The sequence below is a fragment of the Lagenorhynchus albirostris genome, chromosome 15, assembly GCF_949774975.1.
Source record: "Lagenorhynchus albirostris chromosome 15, mLagAlb1.1, whole genome shotgun sequence".
Lineage (NCBI taxonomy): Eukaryota > Metazoa > Chordata > Mammalia > Artiodactyla > Delphinidae > Lagenorhynchus > Lagenorhynchus albirostris.
Window position 1 is genome coordinate 48,160,802 of NC_083109.1, and position 12,594 is coordinate 48,173,395.

At 43.5% G+C, this 12,594-nt stretch overlaps 1 protein-coding gene across 1 annotated transcript in view; it reads right to left on the minus strand.

Moving 5' to 3' along the window:
• Positions 1 to 1,344: 1,344 nt before the first annotated feature.
• ZNF133 (zinc finger protein 133) overlaps positions 1,345 to 12,594 on the minus strand; it is a 28,259-nt gene continuing 17,009 nt past the window's right edge. Inside the window, 1 exon segment of the mRNA XM_060124935.1 lies at positions 1,345 to 3,257. Coding sequence (XP_059980918.1) covers positions 1,504 to 3,257 — 1,754 coding nt within the window. The 3' untranslated portion in view covers positions 1,345 to 1,503.

The window sequence follows — 12,594 nt, forward strand, 5'->3', positions numbered from 1 at the left end:
TGCTTTCAAGATTCTCTCTTTTGACAGTCTGACCACGTGTCCTGGTGTGGGCTGTGAAGTTGAGCCGGGCACATGCCATCAGTTCCTTGACAAGTGCCTGGTACTGCCCCCTGGGAGTGACTCTCATGGCTTTTGTGTCTGCACTGTTATTCTTCCTTTTCCCTAAGAAATGGCCTGTTTACAGATCAGTATATTTCTCAGCCTGCCTCCCTGCCCATATAAACGTAGGCATTTTTCTCTGCCCTTTTCAGACTAAGCTGGTGTTTCTATTTCAAATGTCTTGGGTTTCCTATGCCTCTTAACTGAATTTCACTCCATTAGATGAAACCAAACCTACAAACCTTTTCAAGTCAGGCCCCTCTCTGGTTTGGGTTGAGTGTAGGGTGCCGTGGGGTGATACCCTCAAAACTCATAGAAACCATTTTGTGGAGTTGGTAGGGTCTAGGAGCTGCATACTGAAATCTTCTGAAGTCTTAAAGGTTTTCATAACTGCAACCTTGAGATGATCCTTACCTTAAAGGCCACTTGTTTAGAGCAAAACCACTGTGGATGGGAACACAATGAAGGAAGTATGGTTGAGAATCTTCAAATATGATTAAATATCTTTTCACTATGATAAACAGCCTTGTGGTTGGAGAACTAAGTTTTAACTCTTGAGGGTGTGTGGCTAAGGGACCTTAGGCCAGTTACTGGATAGTTGGCATGAGGGCTGGGCATGGGGTGGAGTGCCAAGGAGCACAACTGGAAGTTCTAACCCTGATGTTACAGGGCTGATTTGGGAATGTGGCTTCAAGTCTTACTCCTGTTACCGAAGGGCTTAGGAGGGCACCTGCTTACAGGCTGTCTCATTATCGGAGCACCATGTTCTTGGTGATCTGAATGGGTGTGACTGGAGACCCAAGGTTGTCACAGCCGGAGGACCAGGCTCTGAGACTGGAGTGCTGGGGACAATATGTTGTCAAGGGGGCCCCAAGACATGAGGACTAGGGACTAAAGCCTGAAAAAAAGCAATAAAGGTAGTTAGGGGATGATTCAGCAAAGGCAACAATGTAGATGTTTCAGAGCCAGGAGGAGAGGGGCAAGAAAGGGGGCTGCAGATGAGAGGAATGGCTAGGGGAAGCCATATTTCCTGGAAGATTCCCTCCCCTCACCTAAATCCCCTGAATACAAGTCCCCAGATTCTCTCCCTATACAGGACTTTTCCAATAAATACGGAGTGACTCAGTTCTTATGTCTTAGAAGGAACTGAATTTTTATGGAATAGTGGACTCAACAGCTCAAGATTTCCGTTAACACTCCTTATTCCCTATCTTTATAGAGGAGTGAATGAAATACACAGCCAAGGTTTGTAAAGAAGCAGTTTATTAGAACAAAAGACCACAAAACATGAAGACTTAGCATGGAGGAAGTAAACGAAGGCAAATGTCCTTTGACCACTTACGGAATGCGTTTTATGAAAGTGTATGATGTTTGATTATCCAGTCCTCACCACCGTCTTCACTCTCAGAGAGAGTGCAAGGGGTCAGAAGATTGCTCTGAGTAGGCCTCGGGGTCAGACTGAAGTCGCAGTTTGTGGTGGGCGGACTTCATCCTCCTGTGTCTGCTGAGGTGAGACTTCTGGCTAAAGCCCTGTCCACATGTCTTGCACACATAAGGCTTCCTGCCCTGGTGTGTCATCTGATGTAAGATGAGGTGTGACTTTTGGGGAAAGCCTTGGCCACACTCTCTGAATAGACAGGGCTTCTCTTCCGAGTGTACCCATTTGTGCGTGATTAAAGCTGACTTATTGCTGAAGCCGAGTCCACACTGCCTGCACGTGTAAGGCTTTTCCCTCGAGTGTTTCCGCCTGTGCCGGATGAGACCTGCCTGGTGACTGAAGCCTCGCCCACACTCCCCGCACACGTACGGCTTTTCCCCTGAGTGTGTCCTCTGGTGTGCAACAAGGTTTGACTTCTGGCTGAAGCCTCGCCCGCACTCCTCACACACCATGGGCTTTTCCCCTGAGTGTGTCCTCTGGTGTCTGATGAGATTTGACTGCTGGCTGAAGCCTCGCCCACAGTCCTTACACACAATGGGCTTATCCCCTGAGTGTATGTTCTGGTGTCTGTTGAGGTGTGACTTGAGACTAAAGCCTCGCCCACACACCCCACACACGTAAGGCTTCTCCCCAGTGTGTGTCCGCCTGTGTGAGATGAGGGTTGAATTCTGGCTGAAGCTGTGCCCACACACGCCACACACATAAGGCTTCTCCTTGGAGTGTGTCCTCTGGTGGTTGACGAGGGTGGTTCTCTGCCTGAAGCACCGCCCACACTCCTTGCAGGCATAAGGCTTCTCCCCGGAGTGTGTCCTCTGGTGTGAGATGAGGTTCGACCTGTCGCTGAAGCCCAGTCCACAGTCACTGCACACGATGGTCTTCTCCTCCAAGTGCGTCCTCTGGTGTCTGACGACAGCTGACTTCTGGCTGAAGCCTTTCCCACATTCCTGGCACACGTAGGGCTTCTCCCCAGAGTGTGTCCGCTGGTGTATGATGAGGTTTGACTTCTGGCTGAAGCCTCGCCCGCACTCGCTGCACATGTAAGGCTTCTCACCTGAGTGTGTCCTCTCGTGTATGATGAGTGTCGACTTGCGGTTAAAGCCTCGCCCACACTCCCTGCACACGATGGGCTTCTCCCCCGAGTGTGCCTTCTGGTGTCTGGCAAGGCTTTTCTTTAGGCTAAATCCCTTCTCACACACCCCACACACATACGGCTTCTCCCCTGAGTGTATCCTCTGGTGACTGAGCAGGTTTGTCATCTTGCTGAAGCCCAGGCCACACTCCCCACAGTTGACTGTTCCAAATCCTAAGACTTCTATCCTCTTCAACAGTCTGTCTGTTTCCTCGGGATTCCCCGTCTGAGCTGGGCTGGCCACTCCCTCCACGCCTTGGATGCCATCCCCAGAGCTGACCGGCTGCTGCTGGGGTGGCGGCCTGGGGAACACGCCTGAAGTCCTTTTCTTTGTCTTTCCAAACAAAGGCTGGGTGCCTTCTCTCTCCTGACCTTCTGCTTTGTCATTCCAGGAACTTCCATCAGAGGCTCGCTGCTGCTGCTGCTGCTGGTCCCCAGGGCACGGAGCTCCTGGCCGGACAGGCTCTTCTGCACACCAGCACGTGAAGATCCAGGGAGGGTGACTACACAGCACGTGCTGCATGCGGAGCTGCTGACTGGAGAAGTCTGGAGGGCGGAAGGGACCGAGGTGGAGTTCTGGCTTTGGTTCTGCTGCAGAGAGAGAAGCGTGAGTCAGAACTGAGACCCGAGGCAGCCGGAGCAGTTCTGCCTCATCTGATGTTAAGACTTGATTCCCTGTTCTTCCAAATGCTTAGAACTTATGGGCTACCCAGCAAGACTTCCTTCACAGGACCTGCTACATTTACCTCCTAACGCCCAGCCACCACAGTGATAGAAACTGGGCCCAAACGGTATTCTATGACAGAGAGATCTAACCACAGGACCCTCGTGGAAGGGTCTTTGTCTCCCCTGTTTCCCTAGGAGAATGGGGTGGAAGGAGAGCAGTCATTCAGACTGGAGGACCCCTGGTGGAGGAGGCAGCATAGTCGTGGTTAAAGAGATCACGAGCAAAAACACCTGAACTGGAGTGTCCCACCTCACTAACAAATATTCATTAGAGGATTACTTTGTACCAGAATTTCTACAAGGCAGTAGGCTTCAGCAATAAACAACACAAACATAGTCTAGGCCCCCCAGTGAATGGTACCCCTGACCAATTCAAGCCCTGTTAACTTCCGTAATTAATCTAAATAAAAATTTCCCCAGGGGGAGGAACCAAGATGGCGGAGTAGAAGGACATGCTCTCACTCCCTCTTGCAAGAACACCAGAATCACAACTAGCTGCTGGACAATCATTGACAGGAAGACACTGGAACTCACCAAAAAAGATACCCCACATCCAAAGACAAAGGAGAAGCCACAATGAGACGGTAGGAGGGGCACAATCACAGTAAAATCAAATCCCATAACTGGTGGGTGGGTGACTCACAGACTGGAGAATAATTATACCACAGAAGTCCACCCACTGGAGTGAAGGTTCTGAGCCCCACGTCAGGCTTCCCAACCTGGGAGCCCGGCAACGGGAGGAGGAATTCCTATAGAGAATCAGACTTTGAAGCCTAGTAGGAATTGATTGCAGGACTTCAACAGGACTGGGGGATACAGAGACTCCACTCTTGGAGGGCACAAAGTAGTGTGTGCATTGGGACCCAGGGGAAGGAGCAGTGACCCCAGCGGAGACTGAACCAGACCTACCTGCTAGTGTTAGAGGGTCTCCTGCAGGGGTGGGGGGTGGCTGTGGCTCACCGTGGGGACAAGGACACTGGGAGCAGAAGTTCTGGGAAGTACTCCTTGGCGTGAGCCCTCCCAGAGTCTGCCATTAGCCCCACCAAAGAGCCCAGGTAGGCTCCAGTGTTGGGCTGCCTCAGGCCAAACAACCAACAGGGAGGGAACCCAGACCCTCCCATCAACAGTCAAGCGGATTAAAGTTTTACTAAGCTCTGCCCACCAGAGCAACAGTCAGCTCTACCCACCACCAGTCCCTCCCATCAGGAAACTTGCACAAGCCTCTTAGATAGCCTCATCCACCAGAGGGCAGACAGCAGAAGCAAGAAGAACTACAATCCTGCAGCCTGTGGGGGGAAAAAAAAAATTCACAGAAAGAGAGACAAGATGAAAAGGCAGAGGGCTATGTACCAGATGAAGGAACAATATAAAACCCCAGAAAAACAACTAAATGAAGTGGAGATAGGCAACCTTCGAATCAGAATAATGAGAGTGAAAATGATCCAGGACCTCAGAAAAAGAATGGAGGCAAAGATCGAGAAGGTGCAAGAAATGTTTAACAAAGACCTAGAAGAATTAAAGAACAAACAAACAGAGATGAACAATACAATAACTGAAATGAAAACTACACTAGAAGGAATCCATAGCAGAATAACTGAGGCAGAAGAACAGATAAGTGACCTGGAAGGCTTGAATGGTGGAATTCACTGCTGCGGAACAGAATAAAGAAAAAAGAATGAAAAGAAATGAAGACAGCCTAAGAGACCTCCGGGACAATATTAAACGCAACAACATTCACATTATAGGGGTCCCAGAAGGAGAAGAGAGAGAGAAAGGACGCAAGAAAATATTTGAAGAGATTATAGTCGAAAACTTCCCTAACATGGGAAAGGAAATAGCCACCCAAGTCCAGGAAGCGCAGCAAGTCCCATACAGGATAAACCCAAGGAGAAACACACTGAGACACATAGTAATCAAATTGGCAAAAATTAAAGACAAAAATTATTGAAAGCAGCAAGGGAAAAATGAAAAGTAACATACAAGGGAACTCCAATAAGGTTAACAGCTGATTTCTCAGCAGAAACTCTACAAGCCAGAAGGGAGTGGCATGATATAAAGTGATGAAAGGGAAGAAACTACAACCAAGATTACTCTACCTGGCAAGGATCTCATTCAGATTCGATGGAGAAATCAAAAGCTTTACAGACACACAAAAGCTAAGAGAATTCTGCACCACCAAACCAGCTCCACAACAAATGCTAAAGGAACTTCTCTAAGTGGGAAACACAAGAGAAGAAAAGGACCTACAAAAACAAACCCAAAACAATTAAGAAAATGGTAAAGGAACATACACATCGATAATTACCTTAAACGTGAATGGATTAAATGCTCCAACCAAAAGACACAGGCTCACTGAATGGATACAAAAACAAGACCCATATATACGCTGTCTACAAGAGACCCACTTCAGACCTAGGGACACATACAGACTGAAAGTGAGGGGATGGAAAAAGATATTCCATGCAAATGGAAATCAAAAGAAAGCTGGAGTAGCTATACTCATATCAGATAAAATAGACTTTAAAATAAAGAATGTTACAAGAGACAAGGACGGACACTACATAATGATCAAGGGGTCAATCCAAGAAGAAGATATAACAATTATAAATATATATGCACCCAACATAGGAGCACCTCAATACATAAGGCAAGTGCTAACAGCTATAAAAGAGGAAATCGACAGTAACACAATAATAGTGGGGGACTTTAACACCTCACTTACACCAATGGACAGATCATCCAAAATGAAAACAAATAAGGAAACAGAAGCTTTAACTAACACAATAGACCAGATAGATTTAATTGATATTTATACGACATTCCATCCCAAAACAGCAGATTACACATTCTTCTCATGTGCACACGGAACATTCTCAAGGATAGATCACATCTTGGGTCACAAATCAAGCCTCAGTAAATTTAAGAAAACTGAAATCATATCAAGCATCTTTTCTGACCACAACGCTATGAGATTAGAAATGAATTACAGGGAAAAAAACGTAAAAAACACACATGGAGGCTAAACGATACGTTACTAAATAACCGAGATCACTCAAGAAATCAAAGAAGAAATCAAAAAATACCTAGAAACAAGTGACAATGAAAACATGACGACCAAAACCTATGGGATGCAGCAAAAGCAGTTGTAAGGGGGAAGTTTATAGCTATACAAGCCTACCTCAAGAAACAAGAAAAATCTCAAGTAAACAATCTAACCTTACACCTAAAGGACCTAGAGAAAGAAGAACAAACAAAACCCAAAGCAGAAGGAAAGAAATCATAAAGACCAGAGCAGAAATAAGTAAAATAGACACAAAGAAAACAACAGCAAAGATCAATAAAACTAAAAGCTGGTTCTTTGAGAAGATAAACAAAATTGATAAACCATTAGCCAGACTCATCAAGAAGAAGAGGGAGAGGACTCAAATCAATAAAATTAGAAATGAAAAAGGAGAAGTTACAACAGACACCACATAAATATAAAGCATCCTAAGAAACTACTACAAGCAACTCTATGCCAATAAAATGGACAACCTGGAAGAAATGGACAAATTCTTAGAAAGGTATAACCTTCCAAGACTGAAACAGGAAGAAATAGAAAATATGAACAGACCAATCACAAGTAATGAAATTGAAACTGTGATTAAAAATCTTCCAACAAACAAACGTCCAGGACCAATGGCTTCACAGGTGAATTCTATCAAACACTCAGAGAAGAGCTAACACCCATCCTTCTCAAACTCTTCCCCAAAATTGCAGAGGAAGGAACACTCCCAAACTCATTCTGTGAGGCCACCAGCACCCTGATACCGAAACCAGACAAAGATACTACCAAAAAAAAAAAAAAAAAAATTACAGACCAATATCACTGATGAATATAGATGCAAAAATCCTCAACAAAATACTAACAAACAGAATCCAACAGCACATTAAAAGGATCAAATACCATGATCAAGTGAGATTTATCCCAGGGATGCAAGGATTCTTCAATATACACAAATCAATGAATGTGATACACCATATTAACAAATTGAAGAATAAAAACCATATGAGCATCTCAATAGATGCAGAAAAAGCTTCTGACAAAATTCAGCACCCATTTATGATAAAAACTCTCCAGAAAGTGGGCATAGAGGGAACCTACCTCAACATAATAAAGACCATATATGACAAACCCACAGCAAACATCATTCTCAATGGTGAAAAACTGAAAGCATTTCCTCTAAGATCAGGAACGAGACAAGGATGTCCACTCTCACCACTATTACTCAACATAGTTTTGGAAGTCCTAGCCACGGCAATCAGAGAAGAAAAAGAAATAAAAGGAATACAAACTGGAAAAGAAGAAGTAAAACTGTCACTGTTTGTAGATGACATGATACTATACATAGAGAATCCTAAAGATGCTACCAGAAAACTACTAGAGCTAATCAGTGAATTTGGTAAAGTTGCAGGATACAAAATTAATGAACAGAAGTATCTTGCATTCCTATACACTAATGATGAAAAATCTGAAAAAGAAATTGTGGAAACACTCCCATTTACCATTGCAACAAAAGGAATAAAATACTTAGGAATAAACCTACGTAGGGAGACAAAAGACATGTATGCAGAAAACTGTAAGACACTGTTGAAAGAAATTAAAGATGATACCAACAGATAGAGAGATATACCATGTTCTTGGATTGGAAGAATCAATATTGTGAAAATGACTATACTGCCCAAAGCAATCTACAGATTCAATGCAATCCCTATCAAATTACCAATGGCAGTTTTTACGGAACTAGAACAAATCATCTTAAAATTTGTATGGAGATACAAAAGACCCCGAATAGCCAAAGTAGTCTTGAAGGAAAAAAATGGACTGGAGGAATCAGACTCCCTGACTTCAGACTATACTACAAAGCTACAGTAATGAAGACAATATGGTACTGGCACAAAAACAGAAATATAGATCAATGGAACAAGATAGAAAGCCCAGAGATTAAACCCACACACATATGGTCAACTAATCTATGACAAAGGAGGCAAAGATATACAATGGAGAAAAGACAGTCTCTTCAATAAGTGGTGCTGGAAAACTGGACAGCTACATGTAAAAGAATGAAATTAGAACAGTCCCTAACACCATACACAAAAATAAACTCAAAGTGGATTCAAGACGTGAATGTAAGACCAGACACTATAAAACTCCTAGAGGAAAACATTGGAAGAACACTCTTTGACATAAATCACAGCAAGATCTTTTTTGATCCACCTCCTAGAGTAATGGAAATAAAAACAAAAATAAACAAATGGGACCTAATGAAACTTCAAAGCTTTTGCACAGCAAAGGAAACCATACACAAGACAAAAAGACAACCCTCAGAATGGGAGAAAATATTTGTAAACGAATCAACGCACAAAGGATTAATCTCCAAAACATATAAACAGCTCATGCAACTCAATATTAAACAAACAACCCAATCCAAAAGTGGGCAGGAGACCTAAATAGACATTTCTCCAAAGAAGACATACAGATGGCCAAGAAGCACATGAAAAGCTGCTCAAGGGCTTCCCTGGTGGCGCAGTGGTTGAGAGTCCACCTGCCGATGCAGGGGACACGGGTTCGTGACCCGGTCCAAGAAGATCCCATATGCCGCGGAGCAGGTAGGCCCGTGAGCCATGGCTGCTAAGCCTGAGCGTCTGGAGCCTGTGCTCCGCAACGGGAGAGGCCAGAACAGTGAGAGGCCCACGTACTGCAAAAAAAAAAAAAAAAAAAAAACACACTGATAAAAGAAATTAAAGATGATACAAACAGATGGAGAGATAATACCATGTTCTTGGATTGAAAGAATCAATATTGTGAAAATGACTATACTACCCAAAGCAATCTACAGATTTAATGCAATCCCTATTAAACTACCACTGGCATTTTTCACAGAACTAGAACAAAAAATTTCACAATTTGTATGGAAACACAAAAGACCCCGAATAACCAAAGCAATCTTGACAATGAAAAATGGAGCTGGAGGAATCAGCCTTCCTGGCTTCAGACTATACTACAAAGCTACAGTAATCAAGACACTATGGTACTGGCACAAAAACAGAAATATAGATCAATGGAACAGGATAGAAAGCCCAGAGATAAACCCACGCACATATGGTCACCTTATCTTTGATAAAGGAGGCAAGAATATACAGTGGAGAAAAGACAGCCTCTTCAATAAGTGATGCTGGGAAACTGGACAGGTACATGTAAAAGTATGAAATTAGAACACTCCCTAACACCATAGACAAAAGTAAACTCAAAATGGATTAAAGACCTAAATGTAAGGCCAGACACTATCAAGCTCTTAGAGGAAAACATAGGCAGAACACTCTGACATAAATCACAGCAAGATCCTTTTTGACCCACCTCCTCGAGAAATGGAAATAAAAACAAAAATAAACAAATGGGACCTCATGAAACTTCAAAGCTTTTGCACAGCAAAGGAAACCATAAACAAGACCAAAAGACAACCCTCAGAATGGGAGAAAATATTTGCAAATGAAGAAACTGACAAAGGATCAATCTCCAAAATTTACAAGCAGCTCATGCAGCTCAATATCAAAAAAACAAACATCCCAATCCAAAAATGGGCAGAAGACCTAAATAGACATTTCTCCAAAGAAGATATACAGATTGCCAACAAACACATGAAAGAATGCTCAACATCATTAATCATTAGAGAAATGCAAATCAAAACTACAATGAGATATCATCTCACACCAGTCAGAATGGCCATCATCAAAAAATCTAGAAACAATAAATGCTGGAGAGGGTGTTGGAGGAAAGGGATCCCTCTTGCACTGTTGGTGGGAATGTAAATTGATACAGCCACTATGGAGAACAGCATGGAGGTTCCTTAAAAAACTAAAAATAGGGGCTTCCCTGGTGGCGCAGTGGTTGGGAGTCCGCCTGCCGATGCAGGGGACACGGGTACGTGCCCTGGTCCGGGAAGATCCCACATGCCGCGGAGCGGCTGGGTCCGTGAGCCACGGCCGCTGAGACTGCGCGTCCGGAGCCTGTGCTCCGCAACGGGAGAGGCCACAACAGTGAGAGGCCCGCGTACCGCAAAAAAAAAAAAAAAAACTAAAAATAGAACTACCATATGACCCAGCAATCCCACTACTGGGCATATACCCTGAGAAAACCATAATTCAAAAAGAGTCATGGGGGCTTCCCTGGTGGTGCAGTGGTTGAGAGTCCGCCTGCCGATACAGGGGACACGGGTTCGTGCCCCGGTCTGGGAAGATCCCACATGCCGCGGAGCGGCTGGGCCCATGAGCCATGGCCACTGGGCCTGCGCGGCCGGAGCCTGTGCTCCACAACGGGAGAGGCCACAACAGTGAGAGGCCCACGTATTGCAAAAAAACAAAAAAAAAAAGAGAGTCATGTACCAAAATGTTTATTGCAGCTCTATTTACAATAGCCAGGACATGGAAGCAACCTAAGCGTCCATCAACAGATGAATGGATAAAGAAGATGTGGCACATATATACAATGGAATATTACTCAGCCATAAAAAGAAACAAAACTGAATTATTTGTAGTGAGGTGGATGGACCTAGAGTCTGTCATACAGAGTGAAGTCAGTCAGAAACAGAAAAGCAGATACTGTATGCTAACACATATATATGGAATCTAAGAAAAAAAGTTCATGAAGAACCTAGGGGCAAGATGGGAATAAAGACACAGACCTACTAGAGAATGGACTTGAGGATATGGGGAGGGGGAAGGGTAAGCTGTGACAAAGTGAGAGAGTGGCATGGACATATATACACTACCAAATGTAAAATAGATAGCTAGTGGGAAGCAGCCACATAGCACAGGGAGATCAGCTCAGTGCTTTGTGACCACCTAGAGGGGTGGGAAAGGGAGGGTGGGAGGGAGGAAGATGCAAGAGGGAAGAGATATGGGAACATATGTATATGTATAACTGATTCACTTTGTTATAAAGCAGAAACTAAGACAGCATTGTAAAGCAATTATACTCCAATAAAGATGTTAATAAATAAATAAATAAAAATGTATCCGCTAAGTATCTAAGTTATTCTGCTAAAGAAGGTAAAGGAAAATTTGCTCTTCATTAATGAACAGTTAGGAAATATCATCATGAAAATGGAAAATTAAATAAAAGTAAATGGAAATGACAAAACTGAAAAAATACCATATCTAAACATGAAAAATTCACTGGCCAGAACTTAGTAGCATATTGGAGATGACAGATCAACAGAAATCAATCTGAAGAACAGAGAGGGGGGAAAAAAAAAAAAGACAGGCTCAACAACCTGTGGGACAATGTAAAAAGGACTAATACACATGTAACTGTAGTCCCCAAAAGGGGGAGAGAGGGGAACAGAAAAAAACCATGATAGGGCTTCCCTGGTGGCGCAGTGGTTGAGAGTCTGCCTGCCGATGCAGGGGACACGGGTTTGTGCCCCGGTCTGGGAAGATCCCACATGCCGCAGAGCGGCTGGGCCCATGAGCCATGGCCACTGGGCCTGCGCGTCCAGAGCCTGTGCTCCGCAACGGGAGAGGCCACAACAGTGAAAGGCCCGTGTACCACAAAAACAAAAAAACAAAAAAAAAACCATGATAGAATAATGCCCCAAAATTCCCCAAATTTGGCTCTAGCCATAAATTTATAGATTCAGAAATCTCAGCAAGCCCTAAGCAGGGAAAATACAAAGAAAAGCATGTTTCCTCAGTTACGACACAGTCAAAGAGCTGAACACCAAACATACACAGAAAACTCTGAAAGTAGTCAGAGGTTTAAAAAGAAAACAAAAAAACCAAGGTAATAATTGTGTAAATGACAGCTGATTTCTCATCAGAAACAGCAGAGGCCAGAACAGGGGAACAGTATCTTTAAAGGAGTGAAAAAATAAACCAAACTAGAATTCTATATCCAGTGAGAATATCCTTCGAGAATGAAGATGAAATACACATTCAGAAAAACAAAATTTAAATGAATACACTGCCACCTGTACAAGAAATGCTAGACAACTAAAATGCTATCAGGTAGAAACTCAAATCTTCAGGAAAATAAGAGCACAGAAAATGGTAAATTATCTGGATGAGTATAAAAACACTTTTTCATTTGATTAAAAAATACGTATGAGTGCTTAAAACAAATATTTTAACATTGTATTAGGGAGTTTAGAAGGTATAGAGGGGC